Source organism: Pteropus vampyrus, unplaced genomic scaffold (genome assembly GCF_000151845.1).
Source record: "Pteropus vampyrus isolate Shadow unplaced genomic scaffold, Pvam_2.0 Scaffold336, whole genome shotgun sequence".
NCBI classification, from domain to species: Eukaryota; Metazoa; Chordata; class Mammalia; order Chiroptera; family Pteropodidae; genus Pteropus; species Pteropus vampyrus.
In genome coordinates, this window is record NW_011889117.1 from 456,428 (window position 1) to 470,230 (window position 13,803).

General features: G+C 47.8%; 1 protein-coding gene across 1 annotated transcript in view; it reads left to right on the forward strand.

Annotated features, from left to right (window-relative positions):
• Positions 1-12,068, forward strand: part of BPIFB4 (BPI fold containing family B member 4) — a 22,919-nt gene extending 10,851 nt beyond the window's left edge. The window contains 7 exon segments of the mRNA XM_011378265.1: positions 160-237; positions 2,625-2,795; positions 5,113-5,180; positions 6,977-7,019; positions 8,644-8,707; positions 10,713-10,789; positions 12,045-12,068. Of these exon segments, the coding sequence (XP_011376567.1) occupies positions 160-237; positions 2,625-2,795; positions 5,113-5,180; positions 6,977-7,019; positions 8,644-8,707; positions 10,713-10,789; positions 12,045-12,068 (525 nt within the window).
• Positions 12,069-13,803: the final 1,735 nt, after the last annotated feature.

A 13,803-nucleotide genomic window follows, 5' to 3' on the forward strand; every position in this document is an offset into this window, starting at 1 on the left:
TTGTCCACTTAACCACACAACAGCTACTGTGGTCTATGCGGTGACTGCCGTTGGAAGGTATCTTTAAGGGGGAGAAAATGCCCCCACCGGTTGTCTGAGAGTGTGTAGGAGTTCATCACTGTGTTAGCAACTCCTGCCTGATCCCATCCCCTCAGACACTCACATGACCTTCTTATCCTGCAGTTCGAAGAGCTTCCTCCACTCACCACGTCCACACTGGGAGCCCTGATTCCCAAGGTATGTAAGGCGGGTGTGCGCCCTTGTCTTCAGCCTCGCCTTCCTCCCAGGAGCTGGGTTGGAAGGGAAGGTGCCCAGCACCAGGGTGGGGTGCTCTGACTCCCACTTTGGGTGCAGTGGCAAAAGCTTGGAGGCCAAATCCTTATGAGAGAAGGATATATGAGGTTGAGGTGGAATGCTCCTGAGTTTTAGCAGTGGACTGGCTTGCACAGGTCTAGTCGTGGCCTGGCCACTTCCTCGCTGTGTGTCTTTTGGCAAGCATCTTAACATCTCTGAGCCTTAGCTTCCTCATCTGTTAAAAAAGGAACTAATTCCTATTCCACAGGTTCATTCAGGAGGGTAAAAGTGATAAAGGAGATATGCAGATATGAAAGAGATTCTGACAAAGGGCACATACAAGTACAGAAGGGCTTCGAGGGAAAGAGCAAGATCTTTGGAGTAGACAAACGTGAATTTGAATTCCAACTTCGATGTCCCTACCGTACTACCTCAGGCAAAAGACTTCTCTCTGAGCCTCAGTTTTCTCATCTGGAAAACTGGAGCAAAAATGCTCACCTCGCATGGTGGCCATGTGCCTGGGATTTGAATCCGGGCTCAGGATAGGCATTTAACAATGTTAACTATTATTGTTCTTGTTAATAATAACAAATCCTTTTTTTTAAAATGTGCTCTTGTCAGATTAGTGGCCGTGTACAGCTGGAACAAAGGCCTTTCTGATCCCAATCCTTGTCCCAGCTCAGGTTTCAGGCACCTGGAAGCAAAAAGTTTCTTAATTAGTAAACATTATACAGGTGTGAAAGATTGCTGTAATCTACAGCCATTTAAGACATTTTTCTTCTCTTTTCTACCCGTCCTGTCTACTGGGTGGTATTCAAAGGAGGCAGGAAAGGAGACCAAACTCAACAAGTGGTCACTATCGCCCTCATGTGGTTGAAAGCTGAATGGCAGAGCGCCATGATCTAAGGTCATAAACAGTGGCAGCTCTAGGAGACAGGTGAAGCCCTCCAACTGGACCTTTTATTGATTGGGCCACTTCTTATAAGCACTGCGCTTTACAGTTTATGAAAAATTTTAAGAATCCACTCTTCCATTTGGTTTTAATCATTCCCCCATCCAGAAGGGATAACTCATTTTACAGATGGGAAACAGGCTCAGAGAAGCCACACGATGGGGTGGTGGCAGAGCAGGGCTACGGCAGAGACTCAGGCCTCGAGATGGGGCTGGGTCTGCAGCAGGGGATTCAGGCGGGACACTGAGGAATGTCTTCTGGAGACCCAGCCTGGGGTGGAGTCACTAGGAGAGGGTTGACCAGAGCTGGACGGGCAACCTGCATCTCCTGCTGCTGTGGGGAGAGAATTCAGGTAACCTCTCAGGTCCCTGGAAAGGCAGGTTAATTCTTGGAGACTCTCTGTTGGGGTGGTGATGGTTGGGACACCAGGCCCCTCTGGGGAAGAGTCCTGGAAATCCCTCTGTGAAAAGCCAATCCACCAAATCATTGACGTGTTAAAAGCCAATTCGCTAACGTGTGAATTCACTGAGTAGCCAATTTGACAAATTTATTAGATTTTCCAGTAGACCGAGAGCTGTGCAAAAGACTTGCACCTTGGATATGTTCGAGTAAACAAATAGAGTCTTCTCAGGACCAGGACCCAAAAAAGTTTCCATTTAAATGAATTTTTAAAAATTAACTCTGTATTTTTCCCACATATTTATGCTCATTTAACATATTTAAGAAAGATGTTCCTTAAAATAAAGTTTTCAGTAAATCAGTTATTTAACAGTTATGAGAAACTGGTTATTTGCTGAGTTGTCCCTTTAGCAAATTAGCTTTTGTAACGAACTGGCTCAGATCCGTCCCACTGTAGTTCTTCAGAGCCCCCCGAATCGTGGACTTTCTCGTTCCAGGTGGGGTGTCTAGAGATAGCGGGAGGGGAGAAAGGGCCTGGGCTTCTGAGTGACACAGACCTGGGCTGGAATCTCAACTCTCTTGCTGGCCTTGGACAATTTGTTTGGTATTTCCCTCTGAGCCTCAGTTTTCTCATCTGTAACATGGAGTAAAAAATACCCAGTGGAGTTGTAATAATTCAGTGACATTGTGACATTGTGAATGTCCGGGTGACCCCATCTTGCTCACTACCAGGTTTTGAGCATTTCCGTGCATCAGGCATTGAGCTCGATGCTTTGCTGACATCATCACATTTAATTCTCACGATAACCCTATGTGAGAGGCTGGCAGAGGGCAGCCCTTTGCTCAAATCCGGCAGTGGGTTGGAGCATTTGCATGTGGTTAGTAAGACTCAAGTGATGTTATTGAATCTGAAGGTAGCCAAAGTGAGATCCCCCAATACACAGGGCCCCACTCATTCCAGCCCGATATCCACCCACAGGTGTTCCAGCAGTACCCTGAGTCCCGCCCCCTCACCATCAGGATCCAGGTACCAAATCCACCTTCAGTGACGCTGCAGAAGGACAAGGCACTGGTGAAGGTGTTTGCCACCTCCGAGGTCATGGTGTCACAGCCGAATGACGTCGAGACTACTATCTGCCTCATTGATGTGGTGAGTGTCTGGGGGCGCAGATAACCCAAAGATCTCTTGGAGGCCACAGACTCCTTCAAATCCCCTCAGTCCCCACCTTAGTGAATACAGCTCACCTCTGGGGCCAGGTGATCAGATTTAAATCCAGTCTTCTAGCTGTGTGAACTTGAGCGAGGCTTTCCCCCTCTCTGGGCTTCGTTTTCTCCTCTACCACATGGGAATGGCGTAAAGCATTAATAAGATGGTCAGAGCAGTACATGACATACTGTAAAGGCTCCAAAAGTTTTGGCTATTATTATTCTCATGGATTATATACCATAGTGTGTGGCAAAGTAGGCCTTGGTCACACATCGCCAATATTTATTGCACACCTACTATGTGTCATGCTTTCTACTACATGCTGGAGGAAGAAAAAACTACACAGACGGTCCTGACTCTCTTGTCTCTGGCACGTAGCAGGGGACAGCTACAAATACAACAGTTTCCACAACTATTTCATAGAGAAGAATCTCCTTAAAATCATGATACCCTGCCCCCTTCTCAAAAGACTTTCTTTCAATCCTGAAACATAAACCAGTCCCTTCTGGAAGGACTTGGCCCACAAAGTCCTTCCAGATCCCCCCGGTCACCTTTTAGCTCCTCGGTCTTTTCTCTAACATGTTTGGCACAGTCCCACACTAGGGCCTTTGCACATGCTGTTCCCACTGCCTAGAATGCTCTTCCCTTGGATATCTGCATGGCTCAGTCTCTCATTTCCTTGAGGTCTCTGCTCAGATCTCCCTTCCTCATAGAGGTCTTCTCCAATCACCTGTCTAAAATATCCCTACCCTTCCCATCTCCCCCTCTCTCTGCCTCCCTTGCTTTACTTTGTTCGTACCCTTAACCTGACATAAAATGCATTTGTTTGTTAGTTTGTTGCTGGGGAGAGAAGTGAACTGTCTGCTTCACTGCCAGATCCCCAGAACCTAGCCCAGGGTCCAGCACGTATTAGGTGCTCAGTAAATATTTGTCAAAGGAATGTGTCATATGAACTGCCATTTCTCCCTCCATGGTTAAAGCTTTGGACTCAGACGTTTGGGTTCTGTCTCTCTTCCTGGGGCTCAAGACCAAACAAGTCACCTCTAGTCTAGGAAGTAGAAGCATGCCATGCCCCGATGTGTGTGTGTGGCAGCGGGTGGGGGTGTGTGGGGCGGGGGAGGCAGCTCTTATCATCAGATTAGAGATTAAAAAGGGCTGATTTTCATCCAACAAGTGGATACTGCTGCCCCTGATCCAGTCCCTTGTTGACTAGTGCTACTGTGTGGAGGTTTTTCCATCAACAGCTCAAACATTTGTTTGATCCAGCTCAGAACCCTGCCATGACTCCCCAGTGCCCCTAGGATGCCACCGAGTCCTCTCCAGCCCACTCTCCCTGCCTGGTCTAGCTCCATCCTGCTGCAGCCTCCTGGAGTCCTCACCAACTTGTTCTCTGACCTTTTCTTTGTCCCTCTAATGCCAACCTCTTTCCTGCTTCCAGAGCTTTTGCACAGGCCCTTCCCATTGCCTGAACCACTCTCACATCCACTTCTTCTGGCCAAATCCTATATATCTTCCAAGCCTCAGTTCAAATGCCATTTCCTCATGAATGGATGGAATAATCTCCACGCCCACACAGGTCCCTGCCGTATGCACCCAGAGGCCCTCTCCACCATCCCAATGATTGCTGTTACTGTTATTACTAATAATATTACCTGCATTTGTTGGGAGCTTCCTTTTTTTCATAAGACCAACTTATTTTATTGCATTTTGAGAGGAGGCAGGGAAGCAGAGGGATTTTCCTACAATGAGGCTGCTGCTTGCGAGAGGTAGATGAGTCTGCCCTCTCATGGGTGGCGGGGGGGCAGGGGGAGTGGCAATTATGATTGACAGCGATGATGCCCAATCTCATGTGCAATGGCTCATTTGAAGCAGATTTCCTAAGGTGTAGGCCACTTCACCTGCTCTGAGACAGCCCAGAGAAACTTGTAAATACTCCATGCCAATCATTGGCTTCTTGTGACAGTTGTCTTTCTGAGAATTCAACCCTTACTGTGACTTACTGGAGAAAAACTGTTAACAGAAGCAATTTATTATTCCTAACACCTTCCCTGGTGCGGCGGGGTGGGCGGGGGCAGGGGAGGCAGAGCAAGGAATCCATTATGTGGCGAGCATTATTGGGGGTTTTGGCTTATAAAAGGGTTTGACGAGGACCTCAGGGAATAGCCTGCTATTATGCTCAGCACCTGGCAGACGGCGAGCCCTCAGCAGGCAATAGCCAATATATGATGGCAGTGACATTCTGTTCTGCCATTTCCTCCAGGACACAGAACTGTTGGCCATGTTTTCCGTGGAGAACGATAAACTCATGATCGACGCCAAGCTGGACAAGTAAGGGGATTTGTGGCCTCGGGCTCTTGTTCCTCAGAAAGGCCTCTTTGGTGCTGCCGTGTCTGGAGCCAGCTCACAGAGGGACACCAGGGAGGGCTTGGAGGTCTCCAGGTGTGGCTGTCAGCCCTGGTTAAATCCAGGAGGCTGCAAAGGAGAAAATGAGCTGTGACTGCAAGACCACTGGCACAAGCCAGGCAAGGTGGGTGAAGCCGTGAGCTTAACAGGAAGAACCTGCCGCCGACAGTCATGACATCAATAATAATGGCGATGCCGGAGATGACGCTGTGCCAGGCTCTGCTCTAGGTACCTCTCTGTATTGCCTTGTTTAGTCTCACGATGGTCCTGTGGAGTCAGGGCTATTATGCTCCCATGTCGAAGAGGAGAAAACTAGGGCTCAGAGAGGTGGATTTATTTACTTAGGGCCTCATGGTGAGTACAGAGAGGGTCTAGAAGCCAACCCAGGCCTGTCAACCCTAGAGCTGTATTGAATGGTTACAGGTATGGGCTGTGGAGCCGAGCAGCATGGGTTCAAATCCCAGTGTGATCCCTGACTGACTGTGTGATATAGACCAAGTGACCTTGCCTCTCTGAAACTCAATTCTCTCATCCAAAAATGGGAATAATAGGCCCTATCTCATAGGACTCATAATAATAATATGATTTATTGGATGCTTTCTATGTGCCAAGCATTAAGTTAAGCCCTAACTGTGATGTTCTTGACATCAGCCTATGGCAGTAAATACTATTATTATTCCCACCTCAAGATAAATGAGAAATTGTATATAAAATTTTCAGCACGTGCCTAGTTCATTGTGAGTTTTTCTTGCTACCGCAAATATTTATCAAGCCCAACAATGCGAGTTACTCATGATATGATACTAATCAGAGCCCCAGGAGTTTCTGAGGGCGTGATGTTCGACCTGCACCTGGATCAGGAGAAGGGGCCAGCCATGTGAAGAGCTGGGAGTTTCCAGCAGCAAGACAAGTGCGGGCAACCTTGGAGGGGCAGGAAAGAGCTTGGGTGTTGTGGATATAGTGGCCGAGGGGGAAGGAGGGGTGGGAATAGAAGTCAGGAAGGAATGAAACATTTGTTTCTCTCCTGCTGGATGCCGATGGGCTCCGGTGACTCGGCCTCACTGGAAATCTGGTCTCAGGTAGGGCTGTCAGTTTGCAGATGAGATTTGGGTGCGGCGAGGCTGAGGTCCTCACAGTGCAGAGCAAAACCTCAAACCCAGGCCTCAAGCCTCTCTTCTCAGAAGAGCACAGCAGCCAAGAGCACAGGCTCAGGGGCCAAGTCCTGAGCTTTCCCTCCCAAGCTCTGTAGCCATGGCAAGTGACCCTGGAGCCTCAGGTAGCTCCCCCACAGAGAGGCTGGAAGGATTAAGCAAGGCAACGATGGTCGCGAACACGTGCGCGACACTCATCATGTACCAGGCATGGTTCTAAGGGCTTTACTTGAATTACCTCATTTAGTCCTTGCAGCCACCCACTTTGCAGAGGAAGAAACTGAGGCATAGAGAGGTTAAGTACTTTGGCCAAGGACACACAGCTCGTAGGTGGCACAGCTACGATTTGGGCCTTTAGGTGTGTGGTATATAAAGCTTCAGCACTGTACCTGGTACATATTCAGTGTTCTGTATGTGGGGACCAGCATCGTTCTTATTAAGTCCCCACAGATCAAGAGAGGTCCTCGCGTGGATGCTGGTGGACAGGCTTCTGATAGCTTAATGACATGCAAGCCCTTTGCTATGCTCAGGCAACCACTACTTCTGACAAGCTGTCTCCTTTATCTGCAGGACCAGTCTCAACCTCAGAACCTCAAATGTGGGCAATTTTGATGTAAGTACCAAACCCAGGCCCAGAGTGGGATTTGGGAATGGCATCCCCGTGAGGCTGGTAGGAACCCGGAGGCTTTGTGGATTCCAAAGTGTTGGCATTGGTACTGTCAGGACTGATGCCAGGTGGAGAGACTGAGGCCCACAAAGCCAGGGAGGGGCAGAGTACAGACCCACAGCTCCAACTCTGCCTATGGTTCTACCTCATTTTAACTGACTGCCTCTATGGAGGTGACTCCCTTATGACCTTGGCAAGACCAACCCACTCCAAGCCTTGGTTTCGTCATCTGTAAAACAAACAGATCTGGATTTATTTCTAACCTCCCTTTCACCCCTGTGTTCTGGAATTCTGCTTTTCTAATTCAATTCTGCTTCTTAAACCCTGTTTTTCTAGGGTTTGGTCTTGTTTCAGCTCTGTTTATTCTTGGGTCCTCTGCCCTAAGGCTTCAAATATGGCCCTCTTTTCTTTTATAAATTGACAATGAAACAGACACTTGCTTTCTAGGACAAGCTTGAGTGATTTTCATGTGTGCAGAAAGTCAAATACCCATTGTGTTGCTCATTTTTGAGTTTTTCTAACCTGAATAATTATAACCCATGGAACTGGGATCAGCAGCTTCGTTGTATAGACTGGAGCCCAGAGAAGGGCAGTGAGCGACGTGCCTCAGAGCTGAGCTAGGGCAAGAACTGGAATCTCTGGACTCCAGGTAGAAAAAGATGCTAACACTTAATTTGAAATTAGTGAATAATTATGGAGCAACAGCGATTGGGACCAAGCACTCAACGCTTTTTTTAAAAAAACAAATTTTTCTTGTTTATTCCCCACAACAACTGATGCTTTGGGTATAATTATTAGCCCATTTTCCAAATAAGGGTGGCAAACACAGAGAAGTTAAGGGACTTGACCAAAGTCACAAAGCTAGTAAGAGCTGGCACTGAAATGTAAGTCCTCATGTGCTTGTCACTGTAGTGCCATCTGCTATTATGCCACCGCAGGTTTTCTGCATATCAGAATTTACTGTGATTTTGACAACCACCCTATGAGGGAAGAATTATTCACTCCCATTTTCAGATGTGGAAGCCAAGACTTAGAGAAGCTAAGAGGGATCATATACAAAAAGGCTCAAGGCCAGGCACTTTACATGATCTGCTCCTAATCCTTGAGGCGTCCTTGCCAGCAGGGCTCTCTGGCCCATTTTTCAGATAAGGAAACTGAGAGCTAGAGAGGTGAGGGACCTCTCTCAGAGGCCCATGGAGGCTGAGCCAGGATGGGAACTTTGAGTGCTGGCCTTTCATGAATGTGCCACCGTACACCCCATATTCTGCGCCTCCCCGGAAGAACTGCTCCCCCTCCCCTTAGTCCCTGCCTCTCCATGAGCTCTTGGACCAGCACTGGCCCCACCCTGGGTCTCAGCCTCCCCATCTGTACAGAGGGCAGGTGGACTAGATGCACCTTGAAGCTGTCCAGCTCAGTGGTTCTAGAGTCACAGGAGCTCTGACTGCCAGCTCCCAGATTCTCCCAGAGCAGCTCTGCGGCTTCCTCTTGGTCCACAAGGCGAGGCCTCAGAGAGTCCTTTGGATTTGAGCAAACTCCTGCCCGGGGTTGAATTTTTGTCCTTTCCCTGCAGGTTGGCCTCTTGGAGGTGCTGGTCGGGAAGATCTTCGACTTGGCATTTATGCCTGCAATGAATGGTGAGAGTGGGTGCCCGTGCCTCCTCCGGGGGTTCATGGCCTGGAAACCTGGTGGCTACGGGTTTGTTGGGCGTATTTGACACACAGACATTCTATCTCAATAGTCTTTCTGAGAACTTCATTCTAAGCTTATTTATTTAAGCCTCTGAATGTAAATGTTGCCCCAAGGGTCCAACAACTTCTTTACCTGCTACTTTTCCTTTATTCTATTTTTTTCTTATTTCACTGATTGTTTTTCTGATTCTCTATGTCAAATACTGATCGTACATTAGAATTATATGTGTGTAAATTTTAAAAAACAAAATCTCACCTCCCAAGACAATTAATCTCAACATCTGGGTCTATTTCCTACTAAACTCTCTTTTCTCCATTTTTTCCCCAATACAGTCCAAGATATTTCCTGATTTGTCTTTTGTATATTTATTTTTAGGTGTGGTCAGATACACATAAAATTTACCTTCTTAACCATTTTTAGGTGTGTGGTTCAGTATCGTTCAGTATGCTCACATTGTTACATTCTTGACTTGTTTTTAATTGTGTACTTATTTTTACTTATACAGGGACTGTGTGCATATATTACTATTGTAAAAAGTTCAATCAGTACAGATAAAGCTAAAGTTGTTCTAACCGATATCCTCTAACCTAGAATCCACCTCCCAGGCAGCCATATTATCAGTTAGAGGATTTTCTTGCCCAACGTTATAAGTAGAATAGATGGAGCATGGTTTTGCCTCTCTGGGACTACTTGTCGGACTGTGGGGCCACCTGGAGGCTGGGACAGCTGCTCCACCAACTGGAGCTCAATTTCGATTGAAAACCTCTGTCCCCAAGTCCTCATGCTACTCAGCCCTAACCTCTCTTCCCGCTCTGCTTCAAGGAAGAGAGGAGGAGGAGAGGCTGGCATCAGCTGTACCAGCCCAGGTTCTTTGGGAGATGTCTTGATGTCAAACAGACCCTTATTCTGGGAACTGTCACCAGAGGGGACGGCATCTCAGTCACAGGAAAAGAGCTGGTCACAAAGCCCATGCCCTTCCCTGGCAGGAGAGGTTGATAGCAGGAGCTGAGCTGGCCTGGGCTGGGCTGGGCTGACCAAGGGAGGTGAGAGATGGACACACTCGTCCTGGCTGGGTCACTAGCAGGCAGTGTGAACTGGCGGCAAGTCCTTCGATCTCACTATAATGCAAGTTACCATTCTCAAAAGTGCGAGATTGGATTAAATCCATGATTCCCAAAGTAGGTTCCATGGAGAATTCTCCAAGATACTCTGAGAAAAGGGTTCTGTGGACAAACAAGTTTGGAAAATACTGAATATGTTTCCCAGGGGTACGTTCACAAGGTCCTTAGCTCTCTAAAAATTCCTGCTGGAGTCAAGAAGTCTGTTTAATTTCATTCAATCCAGGGTCCCCCACCTACCCTTTCCTACCTCTCTCCTCATTTCTTCTCTTCTTTCCATCTTACTTTCTTTTTTCTAGAACATTAATCAGCAGGTCCTCTTAGACTCTGACAATCTAAAAGCAAACAGTACATCCCATGGTGGTCATTTGTTGGAGCTCCATGTGCACCTTTCCATGGCTTCATTCAGCAGACATCTGTTCTCTCCTCTGTGCCTGCCCCAGTGCTGGGTGGTGCTGGGGACACCATCCTTGCCTGCAAGAAACTCGCAGTCTAGTAGAGGCGACAGATGCCGAGATGGAGAATTCACCTTTTGTGATTTCTGTGATGGAGTTGTTCAGGAATTGCAGCAGGAGCCGAGAGTTGCTTGGCCTGGGGTGGAGGAAGCCTCATAGAGGAGGTGACATCCAAACAGAGTCTTGGGGAAGACTCAGAATTCAGCAGGCAGGTGAGGGTGATGGAGTGCAATCCAGGCAAGAGGAGCTGCAAGAACAAAGACCTAGAGGCATAAATGAAATGACTAGTCTTGCAAATACTGGTGGCTTTGCATAGGCTGACTGACACCTCTTGGCCACACTGACTATGACTGACTGTTTTTATTTCTTTTCCACAGCCGTGCTGGGCTCTGGTGTCCCTCTCCCCAAAATCCTTAACATCGACTTCAGCAATGCAGATATTGACGTCTTGGAGGTAAGGGGAGATAAAGCTCTGTCTGCTTTCCCCTCCAACTCCAAGAATTGGGAAGAGGAAGAGAAGGGACGGGAAGGGTGAGGAAACAGGAACCTCTTCCTTTAAAGGATGAGGTCAAGGGAACAAGAAACAAAGCTGTCAAGAAACCTTAAATGAAGCTTTTCTCATCCACGATCTCATCTAGTCCCCACAACAGATGTCATTGCCCCCATCTTACAGATGGGGATACTAAGGTTCAGAGTAGTAAGGATGTCACCTCCTCTTGCCTAAGTGGAAGTGTGATGTTGTTCACTGGAAAAAGCTTCATTGAGCCCCTATCACGTGCCGGACAACATGCAGGGGTCTGGGGATACAGCAGTGAACAAAACCCTGGCCCTTAGAAAGCTCTCCCAGCCAGTGGGGAGGTGATAGGCCTTTGGATAAATATTCTTAAAGTAAATGCTAATTATAATTATGGCAGGTGCCTTGAAATTCAAATGCAGGAGGTCTTGTTTCTATTATAAAAACATGTGTTCAGTACCTGAAATTTGAGAAATACAGAAAAGATTAAAGAAATATTTGTTTATCCTCCTAGATATATATGCAACCCAGAAATTACCACTTAGAATTTTTTCCTGTTTTTCATTCCAATCTTTCTGGAGTTTTATTTTGACTCATGGCTTTGATCAGGGAGTCCATAGAGCATTGGGGTTAAAGAATGAAGGCACTGGAGCCCAGTGACCTGGGTTCGGATCCTGACTCTTCCAGTTTCCAGGGCAAGCTTCTGAGCCTCAGTTTTCTCTTATGTAAAAGGGGCTAACCATAGTGCCTACCTCAAGGGCTGCTTTTAAGATAAAATGAGATTCTATGCGTAAAGTGCCTTGTAGAGCCCTTGGCACATAGCATTCTAGAAGCATTTGACTATCAATGTCTTCATTATAATTTTAAAAAATGCTGCAGTGAACATGTTGGTGCCCAAAACTATTTCTGGATTCAGGATTTAGTTCCTTGGAACGTACTTCCAGAAGTGGAACGAACAGGCCTCTTCCCCAGACTGACATTTCCTTTCCAAAAGGTGGCATCATTTATACTGCTGCACACACTTATGCCAAGCTTGGGTGATCTTCAGGCCCCTTCGATCCAAATCATTTCCATTGTCCAGAATTACTGCTTCCCAGAAATGTGACTTGCCAGATCCCAAGGCTAGTGACTGTCTGCTGAGGCAGCCAAAAGCCACCCCACCCACTAACTGGGTTCTCTTGTTCCACCCTCCAAGGACCTTCTGGTGCTGAGTACCTGAATGACAGAGGCAGAGACGCAGCTTCATCCAGAAGAAGGCAGAACCGGCCCTGGCCTCAAGTCCCTCCAGTCCCCTTCGACAGGTCCCTCCCCAACCTTCCGAACCTCTGCCCACCTGCTCCCACCCTGAGAAAAGATCCAGCCATTGCTCCCATTGGCAAACAATCCCATCACAGTCACCCTACAGTCAGCACCACCTCCCCAGGGGAGGGAGGCCACCTGGAATACTGCAGCCTATCGGACTCCATGCTGGACTCCATGCTGCATACTTTATGCTTTCAATAAAAGATTCCACTTTCCCTGCAGTTGGGGCGCATCTCCACATAGGACCCTCGCTCAGGGTCTGAGTGTGTCTTCCCTCCATGGCTGCACCACGTCACCTGGCAGCTGTAGCTACCACTGGGTGGAGGATGGTTCAGTTTATGATTGAAAAATGTCAGACACCCGAGGGCCCTTCGATGGCAGGAGAGGGCTTTAATTCCGTCTGCACTGCCTTTGTTCATTCATCACTCAACTCGACTGATCCCTCTTGCCTCAATTTCCCCCACCACTCCTCAGCACATGGGGAGGACCAAGACTCAGAAGCTACAAGTTCAAAATCATCAGGCTTCACACTGCGAGAGGGATTTCTTATAGCCTGACTCTCGTGTGCCATGATGATAAACGTTTACTCTCCTTTCTCAGCTTCCAACTGCCCTCCACCCTTCTCCTCCTTTTCTATGTTCCCAGCGTGGGACTTGCCCAGATCTGGAAGGATAGACAGGCACATCCCAGGTCCCACGGGAGAAGTAAAAGAGGTAAAAGGGGCAAAAAAAGAGTAACTTTCTGCCCCATCCTCCTAAGAGCTCATGTTTATTGAGCACCCACTAAGCCCTGCACTGAGAATGTGGGACTTGATTTCATTTAACCTCATGAGAGCACCATGAGGTAGATACCAGGATGGTCCCTAGTTTGCACATAGGGAAACTGAGGCACTGAGAAATGCAGTGCTTTACCCAAGGTCACACAGCTGCAAAGTGACAGAGCTGGGATCTGAATCTGATGATTTAGCTCCAGGGCCCATACCCTAACCACTCACCACACTGCCTTTGTTCATAAGTTGCAGGAGGAAGTCCAAGGCTGAATTTGGCTCCAGGGTTGTGCAGTCCCCAGAGGAAAGAAAGCACAGAGTTACACACCAGCACTTCAATGTTTCTACTAGGAAGAGAGGCACATCACTGCCAGCCACATTTCATTGACCAAAGCAGGTTGCATGACCCTGCCTGCCCTCAAGGGGTGGAGAAGTGTGATCTTATGCTCAGGAAAGGGAGGAACGTCAGGTATGCTGGTGAGCATAAGTAATGTCCTCCACACTCTCCCGTTCCTCCTGGGTAGCTGGAGACTGGCCATATGGCCAAGGGGGAACCAGGCTCCTGTTGCCATAGAGATTCTGCAGAAATACCAGGCACTTCATGCCTTCGGGTCCAAGCTGGGGAGGCGCAGATGCTGCAGCAGCCTAAAAAATGAGCAAGGAGGTTCCCAGATCAGTTCTTTATGAGCACGTCCTTGATTTCTAGAAACGAAGCCCAGTGACTGTACCTTCAGTGAAACCTAGACCTTGGCCATGTGTTGTCGGCTCAGAGTAATGCTCCCCTAACCCCCACCCCAAGGCTCCTGGAAACCTTATCTGCTGGACAGTGAGGGAAATAGCCAGTTTCTTCATATAATGACAATCAGACAGCATTCCACAGAGAGGT